The sequence below is a fragment of the Rhinolophus hipposideros genome, assembly GCF_964194185.1.
Source record: "Rhinolophus hipposideros genome assembly, chromosome: 15".
NCBI lineage: Eukaryota > Metazoa > Chordata > Mammalia > Chiroptera > Rhinolophidae > Rhinolophus > Rhinolophus hipposideros.
Window position 1 is genome coordinate 54,423,136 of NC_138061.1, and position 17,289 is coordinate 54,440,424.

Below are 17,289 nucleotides of genomic sequence, written 5' to 3' on the forward strand. Positions count from 1 at the left end.
GCATGGCTAGTACCCCTTCAAACAACACCATCTTTGGGACACCTGTTTCCACCCCTGTTGCCTGCTGCTCCTCTTCAGGACACACACCTACCTGTGAAGTACCTACTGTACTCCTGTTCAATCTTCTGAGCCGTCTCAAACTGCTCTTTGGAATGTCTCTGAGTCACCTTGTCCTTCAGGTAGATGGGGTCTTTCTGCTCCCTGTCGGGACATCCAGAAAGCCAGGCTGAGCCTCTCACCTCCCCAGGCCCTCCTCTTTCCTTCCTTTGACCAGAGTAACAGGGATCTCCACCGCCATGGGGGCCCCATATGCCCCCCCCCGTAAAGTACAACAACAGCTGCAGGTCCCAGGGGGAGCTCTGGGCAGAAGGAGGAAGGGGGCGCCTCAGTGTATACACATGGAGAGCAAACACTCCAGCAGCCCCCAAGTGCAGGTACCAGAAGCTTGGAAGCAGAGAAATGCAATAGGGAGGGGGGCCTTCAGGAGCTGGTGGTCCAACCAGTACGGAAACGAAGCTCACTGAAAGCAAGGGTTCATCCAAGTCACAAGCCTGCTCCTGACAGAGCTGGACCTGGCCAGGCCACCTAGTTCCTGTGTCCTCGTAGCACCGAGCTGAGAGGCTGGGGAAGGAGACGGGGGCCTGGGGAGACGGGAGGGGTGCTCTGCAGACAGAGCTCCACGTACCTGAGGCACTGTGGCAGCGCCCCGACAGGGCGAGGGCGGTGGGGAGGCACGGGCTGGGTTAACACTGCCCAACTCTGCACAGGAGGCAGGGGCTCCAGGCAGAAGGGCCGTGCCGCACGCGCTGCCGACGCCCAAGCCGACAGGCCTGGCATTCTCCCCCCGACCCCCACGCCACAGCAGCCCAGCAAGGCCCCGGCCGAGCCCGTCACCTACTTGATGTGTTTGGCGCTCTTGTAGTGGATGAAGATGACGATGGGGTAGATGTGCATGTGGTGCAGCCGCTCGATGGCGTGGGGGCCGATGTCCAGCAGACAGTGCCGGTTCTGAGAGGGATGGACAGCGAGTGAGTGCCCGGGGCAGGCCTGGGGGAGCCGGGCCTCGGGAACAGCGGAGCCCTGCTGGGACCCCGCCCACCTTTCTCTGCCACCGATGGGTCCCACGTCTCACCTCACACTGCTCTGCCATTCTCCACACGGTTCTACCCGTGAACAAGGAAGCCAGACCGTCTTCCATGAAGACTACACGGGATAAACCATGGGGAACGCTCACCCGCAACATCTCTGCCTACAAGCTGTCAGCTCTGATGGGGTTGAGGCTGGGAGCAGGGCTGAGGGGGCTCTGCACAGCCACCTAAAAACTTCCTTTCCTGCCTATGCCCAGACCTAGGGAACTTCTTAAAGCACTGCTCCAGCCTGCCCTCAACTCTTACTTCTGTCAGACGGAGCAACTGAGAAGTGAAGACTCTCAGCAGGGCCTGAGGCGGGGAAGGGGAGTGTCTGTCTTTGCGTAGCTATGACTGAAATGTGTACGGGGTCCGCTGAGCTTCCAGGCAGAGTGTGAGCTAAGGGAAGGCTGCAGGCACTGTGCCTGTGGGTCTCCCCAATTGTCAAAAGGTCCAGTGAGGGGGCCCAACCACTGGCAGGCTTTCTAGCTTCCTGGGGCGCCCCCGGCTGAAGCTCGTCCACTCTAAGTGGGCCATCTACACTTACAGCTGTAAGAGGCCAACTCCTTCATTTAACAGGAGGAAACCAAAGCCCAAAGAGGTGAACTGACAGCCCACGAGGGATGGAGCCCAAGGAATGCCCACACTCTCGAGGGCTGCCTTTCCAATACACCTTGCAGATGTCCCCACTTTTCCTCATGCTACCTGGCAAATGGACCCCAGAACATTCAAGAGCCTAAAGACGCACAGCATTGGCTCTTAGCCCTCTCAGGGGTGGGCCCTGAGGGAAGCTGTGTGCCCTGGCCCCAGAATAAGGCACACATAAAGCTCCACACCTGGGACCCGGATGTAGACCTCTCTGTGAGAGGCCCTTCCTAGAGCTCAAAGCTCTTGTCATACATCCTCGGAGGGGGAGAGGTGACCCATACACAGGGTGACTTCCTGGGACTAGCTTCCTCTTTATGAAAGTAGAAGCGCACAGAAGCAACAGGGTCTACCCCACGCAGGCTCACGCACACCAGAGGACACCGGTAAGCTGGGGGAACGCGAAGGACACAGGCCCGAAGGCACAGGACCCAAGGCCAAGGCCCCAACAGGCGCCTAACCCTCGGTCTGAAGCAGCGTGTACCTTTTCGGTGATCTCTTTTATGGAAGCCACTGTGGTCACATCAAAATGGCCACTCCTCCGCTTGTAGTCGACAAACAGGCAGTCTTTGACGCCCCGCTCGATGGCCTGCTGGGACGCCTTCATCACCTCTGCAAAGCACAGACACAGGGATTGAGAGCCCAGCACGGTGAGCCATTGGGGCACATTCTGGGGGAGAACACTATGCAGACGGGCCATTAGGAGCCCAGTCCTGCTGTCCTCTCTTCCGGACAAACCACTGGAAGCCAGATGCGGATCTGACCCATGTCAGGTGGGCTCTGAAACACCGGGGAATCCAGCCCCAGGAGACAGTGGACATGGACACGGGAGCCGGCCTGGAAAAGGCCCCTTACCGAGGGGGCATCTGCAGAACTTGCCAGGGGCCTCGTTCACCAGCATTTCCTTCACCACATCCAGCAAAGGCCCCAGAACCAGGACAGGCCTCAGGGAGGTGCAGTCGACTTTCTGGACCCGCTGATAGGCAAGACTCACCAAATCTGAAGGAAAGAGATGGGCAGTGTCACGGGACCCCGCCAGGCGTGGAGGGAAGGACAGTGGCTGGGGACGCACTGGAACCCTGGCCTTGCCCACCCCCTTCACTCCACATGCCCAGAGCAAGGGAGAGCGACCAGCTCACCCCAGTTTGCCTGGGACCTGCCCAGTCCTAGCAGTGCGAGTCCCACGTCCCGGGCACAGTGGGACACGGTCACTCGTGGGGTCCAGCACAAGTGCCCCCACTCCGTGAACACCCAAGTTGTTTCGGCGTTTCCTTCTGCTCAAATTCTTCCTTCTGTGTCTGCCGCCTACTCCCCCAACCCCAATCCACTCTCTGATCTCTAGACAGGCAACCTGTGACGCTGGGCAGGCACAGCCTCCCTGCAGGTAGGTGGGCATGTGACCCAGACCTGCCCAGTTTGGTGAGCAGAGGGGAAGCTCTTATTTCCTCGCCCCCTTTCCCATGGGCTGAAATGGACAGGACCAGGTGCTGTGAGCCACTTCTGACCCTGCAGATGAAGACGACCCTCAGGAAATGGCAGAGCACAAGACAAAAAGGACCTGGAAAATCTCCAGAACAGAGCTGCCTCCTTGGGACCAACTGCCAGCTCAGACTTGCAGATGGCAGAGAAATAAGCTTCCTGTCACACTTGAGCCATGGCAGTCAAACCAATATCCCAGCTGGTGCACGTAGTAAATCTCCCCTTCAACCAAAAGAATAGAAAGAGACGGCCCCAAACCAGCACAGGCGTCTTCTTGGCACCTCCCTGGTATCAGTCACTGAGCTGGCCTCTCAGGAACACTTTAGAGATAGTACAAAGCACAGTCCTTGCCATTACAAAGCTCACACTCTAACCAATGTCACAAGACAGCACCACACGACAAGCAAGACAACCATACAAGAGGTGCCCAACAACTCCAGGCAGCAAAACAAGTAATCCCAAGGAAAGGGAGGGTTAAACGAACACTACGCTGGATCAGAGGATGACGAGACCACCGGAAAGACCCAGGAGGGAGGCGGGATGGGAGATGCACGCAGGCAGAGCACGGCAGGACGCGGGGCGATGGTGATGGGCTGGGGCAGAGCTGAGGTGAGGGGGAGACGAAGGTGGGCTTGTGAGAAAGGGTCAATGAGAGGCCCGGCCCGGAAGTGGTATACCTGGCCACGGCTGCACAGCCAGGCGTGACTAGGAGAGGTGGGGAGAGGGGACAGACAGTGCGGCTTTAAGTAAACACAGGTCGGTGCTAGGTGCCGCCTCAGTTTCATAAAGACCGAGCTCGAGGGCAGAACTGAGGGGGCAGTGAGCAGTCTCTCCTCTTACCTCACTCCACCTGCAGATGTATTTTTTCGGATTGATGAATCTCCATTACAGCTAGGCAGCTTTCTGCACAGCATTTCTCAGCCTGGGGACCTGATCTGTTGCTAACAAAGCAGGGGCGTTCTGGTGGCCACATTTGCTGCCCGGGAACACCCATGCATTTCCAACTAAAGGCCCGGGACAAAGAACTTCCTCCAAGATGGATGGCCACATCCCGCTTTTAAAAACCAGAGCACACAGAACCAAACATCCTCTCTGACACCTGTTCTCCAGTCCTGGTCCCCACACCCCCTCAGAGGTCACCTCTGTTATGCGCTGGAATTATATCCCTCCAATGTTTGTTATTCTCACATGTTGATTCACACGTGCTCAGAAAGTTTTGAAAATATGTGTGTGTGTGTGTTCGTTCAACAAAAATGACACGACAGCGTTAACTATTCTGCAGCTCCCTTTTTCACTCAATGCTGTTTCTGGAATGCATCCATATTGATCCACACTCATCTCTTTTTTACCCTTTGAACACCCCACACGTGGATACATCGCAGCCATTTCCCTGTTTAGGAAGATTAAGTCACTATCCCCTCAACTTACTTGAACGAGGACCAAGTGATAACTATTAGCATTGCACACCACGGGTATCCAATGTGGAGGATTCCTGTTCGTCCCTGAATAACCTGCTTCATCAGAAGTCCTCATAATGACACAACACGGGGCCAGAGAGCGTCTCGCCCGTCAGTGCTCCAACCAGAATCACAATGCCCAGAGGAAACATAAAACCTCCCCGCACTAGTAAATATACAAACAGTGAATCTAGAAGTAATGTGACAGAGATGCATAAATCACTGTTAAATCTGGTATAAATAGTAAAAACCAAAAGCATAAAGCAATCATAAACTTATGCTGATGAATACATTGTTAAAAATAACAGGTGACTGGCGTCATTAACAACGAAGTATGGGGGAGCAAAGATGTAAAGCAGAGTTTTTATGTGAGATTGAAATCATTAGTTTGAAATGAATTGTTGTGACTTTAAGATGTTTTAGGTAACTACAATGGTAACCACAAAGAAAATAATTATAAAATATACACAAAGGGAAATGAGAAGAAAACAAAAACATACACTACAAAAAAATTAATAAAACAAAAAAAAAGGCAATAAAGAAGGAAAAGATGGACAAAAAAGCTACAAGACTTACGGAAAACAAAATGGCAATAGTAACTCCTTCCTTATCGGTAATTAGTTAAAATGTAAATGGATTAAATGCCTCAATTAAAAGACACAGATTGGCTGAACAGATTTAAAAAACAAGACCCAACTATATGCTGTCTACAAAAGCTTCACTATAGATCTAAGGACAAACATAGGTTAAACATGAAAAGACAGAAAAAAAATATTTTCTGTAAATTAAAACGTAAAGAGAGCAGGGGTGGTCATACTTATCAGACAAAATAGACTTTAAAACAAAAACTGTCACAAGCAACCAAGCAGGACATTCATTATGTAACAATAAAAGGGTCAACTCTCCAGAAAGATACAATTTTAAGTATATATGAACATGTGAAGCAAACACTGACAAACTGTACAGACGTGGCTGCTGTGAACAACAACCAACTCCATATTTGTGGCCCTGAAGTGACCTCTAACCAACCTTCCTGTCCTTAGCAAGCATAGCAAAGCCTTCTGGCTGATAACTGTCTGTATTCCTGAAAAGTACACAATGCAGCTATCAATATTTCTGTTAGTAACGGCTAGGAATGGCATGACAACCGAGATAAATATCAAACTGCTGATAGTACTGACCATAAACAACCATCCATCATCAAGACCACCAGGAGTTATGGCCCTTGGCGCGTGCTGCATTCTTAGTCCCTTTATCTTGTCAATCATCAGTACCTGAGTTATACTCTTTAAAAAGTACTGTAACCGGAGTCTGTTAGTGGAGAATAATCTGCACAGATTGCTGGGTCTGTCTGCTCCAACCCTACATCCCTGGAAGTAAATTACCCTATAATAAATGCTGTTATAATCCATGGAGTTGCCTGCATCGTCCTTCGGGGTTAAGATACATTCTCATCACGGTGGCCATTACACCTTTGCCCCACCATTGGACACAGAAGCGAAGGGAAAAATAAACAGCAACACAATTGTAATAGTAAGGGGCTTCAATACCTCATTCTCAGTTATGAACAGAACCAGACAGAAGATCAGTAAGAAACAGAGCTCTTCAACAACACTATAGACCAAATGGGCCTCACAGACACTTCACCCAGAAACAGACTACACATCCTTTTCAAATGCACACAGAACATTCTCCAAGAGAGACCACATGGTAGGCCACAAGACAAGTCTTAACAAATTTAAGATTGAAATCATACAAAGTGTCTTCTCTGACCACAATGGAATGAAACTAGAAATCAACAGCAGAAGGAAAGCAGGAAAATTCACAAATATATGCAAATTAAACAATTCAATAACAACCAATGGGTCAAAGAAAAAAAAAATCACAAGGCAGTTTAGAAAATATCCGAAAATGAAAACACAGCATACCAAAACTGATGGGATACAGCAAAAGCAGTACTAAGAGGTAAGTTTCTATCAGTAAACGCTGACACTAAAAAAGAAGGAAGATCTCGTATCAACAACCTTACTTTACACACTTGAAGGAAAAGAACATACTATACCCAAAATTAGCAGAAGGAAGGAAATAATAAACAGCAGAGATAAATGAAATAGAGGATAGGAAAACAACTAGACAAAAAGCAAATGAAATCAAGAGTTAACTTTTTGAAAAGATCAACAAAGTTTGACAGACTAATGAAGACAAAGGAGAGAAGACTGAAATAACTAAAATTAGAAACGAGAGAGGGGACATTACAACAGACTTCACAGAATAAAAAGGATTTTAAGAAACTGTTATGAGCAATTATATGTCAATAATTGGGATAACCTAGAAGAAATGACAAATTCCTAGAAACATACACCCTAGCAAGACTGAATCATGAAGAAATAAAAAATCTGGGGGCCTTCTCAGGGGCTCATGCGGTTGGAGCTCCGTGCTCCTAACGCCAAAGGCTGCCAGTTCGATTCCCACATGGGCCAGTGGGCTCTCAACCACAAGGTTGCCAGTTCGATTCTTCGACTCCCACAAGGGATGGTGGGCTGTGCTCCCTGCAATTAACAACGGCAACTGGACCTGGAGCTGAGCTGCGCCCTCCACAACTAACACTGAAAGGACAACTTGACTTGGAAAAAGTCCCGGAAGTACACACTGTTCCCCAATAATGTCCTGTTCCCCTTCCCCAATAAAAAAAAAAATCTTTAAAAAAACCCAAAAACTGAACAAACCTGTAGCAAGTGAGATTAGAACAGTAATAGAAAAACTTCCCAACAAAGAAAAGTCCAGGACCAGATGGCTTCAACAGAGAATTCTATCACATTTAAAGAAGAATTAACACCAGTCATCCTTAAACTTTCCCAAAGAATTAAAGAGGAAGAAAAACTTCCAAACTCATTCTATGTATTTATTCCGATTACTCTGATATCAGAACCAGACAAACACACAAGAAAACTATCGACCAATATCCCAGGTGCATATTGATGCAAAAATCCTTAAGAAAATACCAGCAACCTGAATTCAACAGTATATTAAAAGGATCACATACCAAGACCAAGTGGGATTCTTACCTGCATGCAAGGACAGTTCAACATACAAAAACCATCAACATTATACACATTAACAAAATGAAGGACAAAAACCACATGATCACCTCAATTGATGCAGAAAAAGCATCTGACAAAATTCAACACCTTTTTATGACAAAAAAACACTCAACAAACTAGGAATAGAAAGAATCCACCTCAACATAATAAAAGTCATATATGAAAAACCCACAGCAAGCATCATCCTCAATTGCAAAAGACGGAAAGCTTTCCTTTTAAGATCAGGAACAAGGCAAGGACGCTCTCACCACTACGATCCAACGTACCGTATATCCCCGAAAATAAGACCAGGTCTTACACCGTATTTCCCCGAAAATATAATTTTTGTTCCAAAAGACGCATTAGGGTGTATTTTCAGGGGATGTCTTATTTTTTCATGTACGACAATCTATATTTATTCAAATACAATCATGTCATCTACTTCTGGAACATCGTCATAACGTACCAAATGTATCCATCTGGCTGACGATCTTAACTGGGGCTTATTTTCCGGGTAGGATTGAAAGGACAACTTATTTTGCGGGGAACATGGTAGTACTGGAAATCCTAGCTAGAGCAATTAGATAAGAAAAAGAAATAAAGGGCATCCAAATTGGAAAACAAGAAGTAAAATTATCTATTCACAGATGACACAATCTTTTATGTAGAAAACCCTAAAGACTATATTAAAAAACTGTTACAAGTAATAATTTCAGCAAGGTTTCAGGATACAAAATCAGCATACAAAACTCAGTTGCATTTCTATACACTAACAAGGATCAATCTGAAAACAAAATTAAGAAACCAATCTCATTTACTATAGAATCTAAAAGGATAAAATACTCAGGAATAAGCCTGACCAAGGAGGTGTAAGACTTTTGCACTGAAAACTACAAAATGTTGCAAAAAGAAATTAAAGAAGATACAAATAAATGCAGAGACATCCTGTGCTCATGGTTTGGAAGAGTCAATATTGTTAAACTATCTACACTACCCAAATCTATCTATACATCCAATGCAATCCCTATCAAAATCCCAATAGTATTTTTTGCAGAAGTGTAATAAACATCCTAAAATTCATGTGGTATCTCACGGAACTCTTAACTGCCAAAACAATCTTCAAAAGAAAAACAAAATTAGACGCCTCATCCTTCCTCATTTCAAAACACACTACAGCTGACCCTTGCACAATATGGGGGTCAGGGGTTTGCAGTTAAAAATCGGTATAATGTTGACTCCCCAAAAACTTAACTACAGTTTTCCCTCAGTATCCGTGGGGGATTGGTTCCAGGACCTCCCGCAGATACCAAAATCCACATATGTTCAAGTGCCATATATAAAATGGTACAGAACATTGCCAACTGCAGATCAAAAATATTGTCTTTGACCCACGGTTGGCTGAATCCACGGATATGAGACCTGGGTATGTGGAAACCTGGGTATGTGGAGGGCCGACTATATGGTATTGAAAAAAACACCACGTGTAAGTGGGCCCGACCTGCACAGTTCGAACCGGTGTTCAAGGGACAACTGTAGCAACAGTAATCAAGACAGTGTGGTACTGGCATCAAGACATACAGACAGACCAATAAAAGAGAACAAAGAGCCCAGAAATAAACCTTTGCATATACAGCCAAATGACTTTTGATAAGGGTACCAAGACTACACCAATGGGGAAATGAAGACCTTTCAACAAATGGTGCTGGGAAAATGGCTATCTACATGCAAAAGAATAAAGTTTAACCCTTATCTCACTATATATACAAAAATTAACCCAAAATAGATTAAAGACCTAAACATAAGACCTGAAACTATAAAACTCGTAGAACAAAACATAAAGGAGAAGCTTCATCACACTGGTGTAGCACAAGGAACAAAAGCAAAATAGACAAATGGGACTAGACTGAATTTAAAAACTTCTGTGTGTCAAACAATCAACAGAGTGAAAAAAACAATCCAGCGAATGGGCAAAAATATCTGCAAATCATATATGTCTGATAGAGGTTAGTATCCAGAATTTATGAGGAACTTCTAGAACTCAACAACAAAAAAACAAATAACTCAAAAAATGGGTACATGATTTGCACAGACAACTCTCCAAAGACATCAAAATGACCAACAAGCATATAAAAAAGATACTCAACATCACTAATTAAGAGAAATGCAAATCAAAACTACATTGAGATACCACCTACACCCATTAGGATGGCTGCCATCAAAAGAATGAAAAATAACTGTTGGCAAGAATGTGGAGAAATTGGAACCCTTGTGCACTGCTGATATAGTAAAACAGTATAGCCATTATGGAAAACAGTATGGTAGTTCTTCAAAATAATTACAAATAGAATTACCATGTGATCTAGCACTCCACTTCTGGGAATATAGAGAAAGTAGGATCTCAACCTTGCACACCCATGTTCATCAAGCATTAGTCACAAGAGCCAAGAGGTAGAAACAAACCAAATGTCCATTGACGAATGAATGGATAAACAAAATGTGGTCTATACATGCAATGGAATATTATGCAGCCTTTAAAAAAGGAGGGAATCCTGTCACATGCTACACTATGGATGAACCCTGAGGAACTTTTGCTAAGGAAAATAAGCCAATCACAAAACGACAAACATTTATTCCACTCACATGAAGGATCTCAAGTAGTCAAAATCACAGAAACAGAAAAAGGTGGTGTGGTCGTCAAGAGTGGTGGGGAGACAAAAGAGGGAATTAGTGTTTCGTGGGTACAGAGTTTCAGTTTTACAAGATAAAAAAAGTTCTAGAGATCAACAGTGCAAATATACTTAACATTACTGAATTGGATACTTAAAAAGGGTTAAGACGGTAGATTTAATAAGTGTTTTTTTACCACAAAAATTATCAAATGGAAATTTTATAAGTAAAATATGCAATGTTGAAATAAGAACATATTTTACACAACAGAAGAGTGGATTGATGAACAGGAAAAAGGTCAGGAGAAAACATCCAGGCTGAAGCATGGACAGAAAAAAAGACAGAAAATATAAGAGGGAAAAACGTGTAAAAGACGTATAGGAGATGGTCAAAGAAGTAATATATAGAAGAAGAGGAAAGAAGAGCACAGAAGTAGTTTTAAAGAAACAATGGCCACACATTTTTCAAACTAACATTTTTCTATAAATATATGTGTACGTATATTATACTTCAATAAAATAAAATTTTAAAAAAATGTCACCATAGGTTTATAAAAACCTATATGCTACTTATAAGAGACATTTAAATATAAAACTACATAAAAGTTCAAAGTAAAAGGATGGAAAAGGATGAACTATGGAAACACTAACCGAAAGAAAACTGGTATAATAATAATAATGTCAGACAAAATGCACTTTAAGGCAAGAAATATTATTAGAGATAAAAAAGGACATTTCATGATGATAAAAAGGTCAATTTACCAAGAAGATGTAACAATTCAAAAGGTGTATGCACCTAAAGATAACTTCAAAATATATAATGCAAGAAAACAACTGAAGAACTAAAAGAATAAACAAATGGCTAGAATAAACAAATTTCAAAGATACAAATATATCCATTGAACATATACCAGAGATGGTGTGTATGTGAGAAAAGAGAAGGGGGAATATGAAAGTGGAGATCAAAGAAATAAAAGAAACAAATCAAAAAAAAAAAAAAAAACTAAACAAGCGATTAACCTTGCCTTGCTCAAGAGATCAGCAGACTTTTCTGTAAAGGGCAAGATAGTAAATACTTTAGGTTTTGAAGGAGCAACTATTATTGCCTAAAGGCTAACGGTCTTTTCTACATTTTAAAATCTAAGAACCTTTTCTTAGCTTGCAGGCCACACAAAAAAACAGGCAGATGACCAGATTTGGCCTATAGGCTGTGGTATGCCAACCCCTGTACTGACAGTGACAGTGAGCCAGGAACAAAGGTGGGATTCACTCAATTCACTGTGCCTACGGCCTTAATTTAAAAAATAAGGAAGGAGGCCGCTGGATGGCTGTTGATGAGAGTGGGAGCTCTTGGCAACGGGGTTGCTGGTTTGATTCCCACCTGGGCCTGTGAGCTGCGCCCTCCACAACTAGATTGAAAGACAACAACTTGGAGCTGATGAGCCCTGGAGAAACACACTGTCCCCAATATTCCCCAATAATAATAATAATAATAATAATAATAATAATAATAATAATTTTAAAAATAAGGAAGGAGGGGAGGAAGAGAGGGAAGCAGGAAACTGGCTGCCCCACCCCCTGCTGCTCACTGCCACCTCCCCCCAGAAGGGCACACAGTCTGGGACAGGGGACACACACCAGGGGCCCTGAGCAGCAGTCACAAAAGCCTCCTGCTTTACAGGACAAATGCAGCCTTTCCACAAGGGCGGCCGGGATGTCTGATACTCCCTAATCTGCAGCCCCAGGTGGATGTTGTAAGAACCATTAACAGACACAAGAGTGAGGCCAGAAAAGGACAAAGATCTGCAGAGAACGGTGGTCCTTGGTCACCACCAAGTAGCCTGTAATATCCTCCAAAACGAACCAGAAGCAATGCACTGAGCAGAGACTGCCTGCTGCCCACTCAACACCTGTCCCTTTATTCTTTACCAGCAGAACCTGCATGACGGGAGGCCAGCCACCTGCCATCTAAAACCCTGCCCGTGAAATGCACGTGGAAGTCGCGGGGTGGGGCTTCCAGGTAAGCTACTGAAAGAGTCACAAAGCTGGGGCACGCTTGGTTTGAGCTTTGCCCCTTCCTCCCGCCTGAACGTGGATATGATGGCTGGAGCTGCCAACACACGTGTGACCGTGGGGAGACTTTGAGGGTGGAAGCGACATCCTGTGGAAGGTAGGCTGAAGACATCAGCACCGCCATTCCAACCTGGGCACCTACCTCTCGATGACTCCTGTGCAAAAGCAAAGCAAGCCTCTACCTCGATTAAGTCACAGCTGTGAGGCTCCTGGGACTTAGCAATGCCAATCCTGAGAGCCCGCCCGCAGAGCGAGCTCAGCCACTTGCCTTCAAAGAGTGGAATGGAGTCATTGGAAAAGGTGTCCAGGGCCAGGAGGTCCTTCCCGTCTTTGGACCCGCTGCGTTTGTGCTTATGCTTCCTTCGAAAGAAGGATCTGCGAGCAGCCGCTGACAGCGTCTTCGCGGCGTTGTTGTCGTCTTTCACTTCAGACATGCTGAGCCTCCTGGAGAATTCTTGGTCCATCCTGTGGGGACAGGGAGCAGGGGTGCTGGGACAGGCCACAGGGACCATCACCCACCCGCCCCGCCCACAAGGAGAGCGAAAGCTGGGACTCCAGGCTCCTCCAACGCTCTTCTGCAGGTCACATGGCCCCTTCACCCACCCACACCACCGAGGACCGCCGATACTGCTGCTGTGGGAACAACACAATCACCAGTGCTGGGGACAAGTTCTCAGAGCAGGCCACTTTCTATATTCAGATGGCTGCCAAAAGGAACTGCTAGACAGTCTCCACGTGGAAACATTACAAGATACGCTTCCCGCCACAAAAAGGAATGAAGCACTGTTCACGCGGCAACATGGACAGATGTAAAATACTAAGTGAAAGAAGCTGGTCTCAAAAGACCATGTACTATATAATTCCATCCATATAAAAGTCCAGAACAGGGAACTCTATAGGTACAGAGCGCAGATTAGTGGTTGCCTAGAGCTGAGGGAGGGTTGCAGGGAAGAAGGAAGGACAGGGTATGGGATAGCTCGAGTACAGGGCTTCTTTCTGTGATAAGAATGTTCTAAAATTGACCGTGGCGATGGTTGCACATATCTGTGAGTGTACTGAACTGCACACTTCGGGTAAATTGCATGGTGTGTGAGCGTATCTCCATAAATGCGTTAAAAATATTAATAAAAGCTGTATCTCCTAAGTTACCACGGTGCTTCTCTGTAGCACTGACTCACGTACAGCATTGAACTAGGCTAGGAGCAGATTTTTGGACAAGCAATCTTGGAAAAAGGTATGGACCAGAAGCCAAGAGGGGCAGCAGGAGTCCTCCAGTGGCCGAGGCCCGGTTCCACACCATGACACAGTGCCACAGGCGCCACCCCCGCAGGTCGCCCTTGGGGACCTCAAGCCCACACACGGAGAACACTCACACATATTTGCTGGGGATGTGTCCACGCTGGATCTTCTGGGCGTTCTCGTCCAGCTGCCAGGCCATCCAGGACCCAAATGTGCCCTGGGGTAAGGTGTCATCAACGTAGAGGATGTCGTCTTTCTTAAAGCTCAGCTCAGGCTCCACCTCTGCCAGCCGGTCATACAGGGCCCTGGACCAGGCGACGGAGGGAATGGGATCAGGAGGCCGGTAGCTGCTGGAGGACAGCCACACCCCAGGCCACCAGGCTCCTGGGACTGCTTTCATTCTTTCTGTGGCCTTCAGGAATGTGAAGGCAGCCATGAGCGCCCGTCCCCCATACACATTTCACACAGTACTTCCGGGCACTGTGGGCACACACTGCAGAGGAATCTGCAGTCCTGAGTCAGAGGAAGCTCAGGAGAGGAGCACAGCCCACAGGAAAACAGGGCTCTGCAGTCTCAAAATCCCCCAGGCACCAAACCCTACAAAGGCAGCCCATCTGGCCCTGTGAGCCCTTGAGCGTTCTTCTACGTCACAAGCACCGCACCATGAGCTAGCGTTTGGGGCCCAAGCAATGATGATCATTGCCCAACCCTCTGGGGACAAGAACAGAGACATTTACTGGGAACAGTCGCCACCAAATGCCCCTCCCCTGGTCCCGAAACCCTGGAACTGTTGGCCATCGGCACCTGATGTAGAAGCTGTCGCCAGGCAGGCCCTTGACCTTGGTGAATTCCTCAGGCCGGTACTGCACCTTCAGGCGGACGCCATCCTTGGGCTTCAGCATCTCCACGTAGACCTCCTCCACCGTCTTACTGCGCACGTCCAGACCACCGTACTGCCCAGGGATGGGGGACTGAGGTCAGAGGGCAAAGCCAGGGGTGGCTCTGATACCCATGAGGGGAGGGTGATGGGATACGGCAGAGATTCAACCTCCCATTAACTGGGAATCTGCTTGCCTCCCCTCTGCAGGCAGGCCGAGAACTCAGCCCAGTGTCTGGTCTACCCTCAACGGCTTCTCCCAGGAGAAACCCTGTTCTGTGCCCCCACAAGTAAGGGCCATTCAAAGCACCACACTTCATTTTGCTCCTGTGTCTTGTATCTCTCAATACCTATGACCCAGCTCCCCCATCCAACGGGAGACCCAGTGAGAGGGAGATGACATTCTCCACCAGATCACAGTCCTGCTGCTGACAAGGGCAACCCTTCTTCCCTCCAGACACTATTGCCCAAGCCGGGGCCCTGCCCACTTCCCCAGGACCTGCCCAGAGCGTCCTGGCAGCATGCCACAGACAGGGGTCACCAGGTAAGACACTGCTCCTTCACCGCCTGTGCCACCTGAGATAGCAGGAAGCCTGACACACAGAGAGAGTGGGGCCTGGCCTGCTGCTCGGCAGCTCAGAACGCACCTCGAGGATGAGGTCCCCTGGCACAAGGCCCTCGGGACCCTTGGCAGGACTGTCGTCCTCCACCTCTGCCACAAACACACCGTGCAGGTTCCCACCACATAAATGCACTCCAAGTTCCAGCTGGGACTTTTTGATGAAGACGACTCGTGGCTCTGGGGTCTTCTTGTTGGCATCTCCCACCATCCTTTCAAGAAAGACAATTCAGTTCCTCAATTATGCATAGGGAGGGAAGAGGACACAAAAAAAGATGAAACAGTGGCTAATGACCTAACCATTTCTGCTAGCTCCCAAGTGTCACCAGGTGTCAGACCACAGGAAGCTGCACATCTGTCCCACTGCAGGCTCCAGTTCTAGGGACTTAGCTTAGAAGCACTACTTTTCCACAGAAGGGAAGAGGAGAGGAGGCAGGATGCTGAGTTTTGGCAAAGGAGAAAGCGTGGCCGCAAGTGACAAAGGGTTGGGAACAGAGTGGAAATCAACACCCCTGTTTCTGATCTGGCTGTCAATCATATGCCTTAGGCTATGTCTCTCCCACCTGGATTGCACCTGTTTTCCTAACCTTGCTCTGCCTAAGGAAAGTTACAGCCAGTCCCAATGTCCAGAGCACAACTCATTCACCAAATGTTTACTGAGCAGCTTCAAAGATGCAGGGACTGTGCTAATCCACGAAGAGGGACCCCCTACCATGAAGGAACTCACAACGCAGTGAGGGAAACTGAAATGCTGGCAATAGACTGAGTGAAGGAAGCAGGACGGCAATGGAGTCTGAAGAAGGGAACCTCAGGAGAGAAGCCAGCTAATGGTTACCATGCACCGGCAGGTAAATTCCAACGTGCCGGACTCTGGTGCAGAGAACACAGAGCTACCTCATTCTTGGTCAGTGCCCCACCGTGCCAGGGAAACGGCTCCTTCCAGGACTGCAGCCTGACTGCTGCGTGCCCCGGCCGTGGGCTCTCTCATCTCCCCTGCAGCTCCCGTATGTGCCCTGCTTCTCCCGCCCACATAAAAGCCGATCCGACCTGCTGACTTCTCTCCACACCCACCTTTCGCACAGCTCACCCCTGCTCATCCTGCTCATCCTGACTGAGCTGTCACCGTCCCTCGCCACGCTCCGGAATACTCCATATCGGCCTGCACTGCCCTTCCCAGAACGTCAGCTGCGCTACGTACGCCTGGCACTGGTCTGTCTACCCTGCAAACCCAGCGCTCTTTGGGAGACACCCAGGGCCAGCCTGGGTGATCACTGTGGACTTCCGTCTACAGACCAAGTCAGAAAAGGAGTGACTGAGAAAAGGAGGAGAAAATGAAGAGGAAGAACTCAGAACAACTCATGTGAAAACAAAAAAGAAACACAAAGCAAGAAAGGAGAGGAGGGAAGAAGGAAAAAAGAATGGCGTGCTCCCCCTGCGCCCCAATTCCTGCCAGCCTGGTAGGGTCTGCAGTACAGGTTGACACTGGCCTTCAGAGGACGTGGTCAGGCCAGGACAGTGACTCGCCTGGCCAGTCGGTGGGAGGTACACAGCACGCGTTTACTGACCTGGAGCTGGAGGCGCTCTGTTTGGCTGGGGGCGTGCTGGGACCCTCGTCCTGCTCCATCAGCGGGTCAATGACAGAGGGGTGCTCCGGGGTGGCAGACCCGCTGCCCTGAACAGTGGAGTGGGCGCCGGCAGGATCCAGGTGGGAACTGGGGGTGGAGGACAGGAAGAATAAGGAGCAGCACGCAGGCCTCAGCAGCCGGGAGCTTCTCCACGGGTGACCAGGGCTGGGCTGTGACAGGGACCAGGTCACACAGCTCTGCGCCCTGAGCCCTGAGAAAAGATGTCCCTGGCGCTTGGACTCTGGTCATCCACCCTGCAGGATCTGCCTGTTCTCTCCTCATTACCTGTCCGTAACCCATGGATCCTCTGTGAAGGTCACCTAGAGGACACACGAATTCGCTGTCCCTTTCCCTCTGTTTGTGCTCCCTTCGCTGAGCTGTGCAGGGCTGCATGGCCTTGTC

At 48.0% G+C, this 17,289-nt stretch overlaps 1 protein-coding gene across 4 annotated transcripts in view; it reads right to left on the bottom strand.

Moving 5' to 3' along the window:
* Nucleotides 1–17,289, bottom strand: part of DLG5 (discs large MAGUK scaffold protein 5) — a 121,210-nt gene that overhangs the window by 3,058 nt on the left and 100,863 nt on the right. For all 4 annotated transcript variants that reach the window (XM_081074163.1, XM_081074161.1, XM_081074164.1 and 1 more), the window contains 9 exons: nucleotides 16,828–16,974; nucleotides 15,291–15,474; nucleotides 14,571–14,719; nucleotides 13,901–14,071; nucleotides 12,796–12,992; nucleotides 2,628–2,771; nucleotides 2,257–2,384; nucleotides 899–1,008; nucleotides 92–201 (listed from right to left, as the gene is read on the bottom strand). In XM_081074163.1, coding sequence (XP_080930289.1) covers nucleotides 92–201; nucleotides 899–1,008; nucleotides 2,257–2,384; nucleotides 2,628–2,771; nucleotides 12,796–12,992; nucleotides 13,901–14,071; nucleotides 14,571–14,719; nucleotides 15,291–15,474; nucleotides 16,828–16,974 — 1,340 coding nt within the window. The remainder of the gene's footprint in view (nucleotides 1–91; nucleotides 202–898; nucleotides 1,009–2,256; nucleotides 2,385–2,627; nucleotides 2,772–12,795; nucleotides 12,993–13,900; nucleotides 14,072–14,570; nucleotides 14,720–15,290; nucleotides 15,475–16,827; nucleotides 16,975–17,289) is intronic.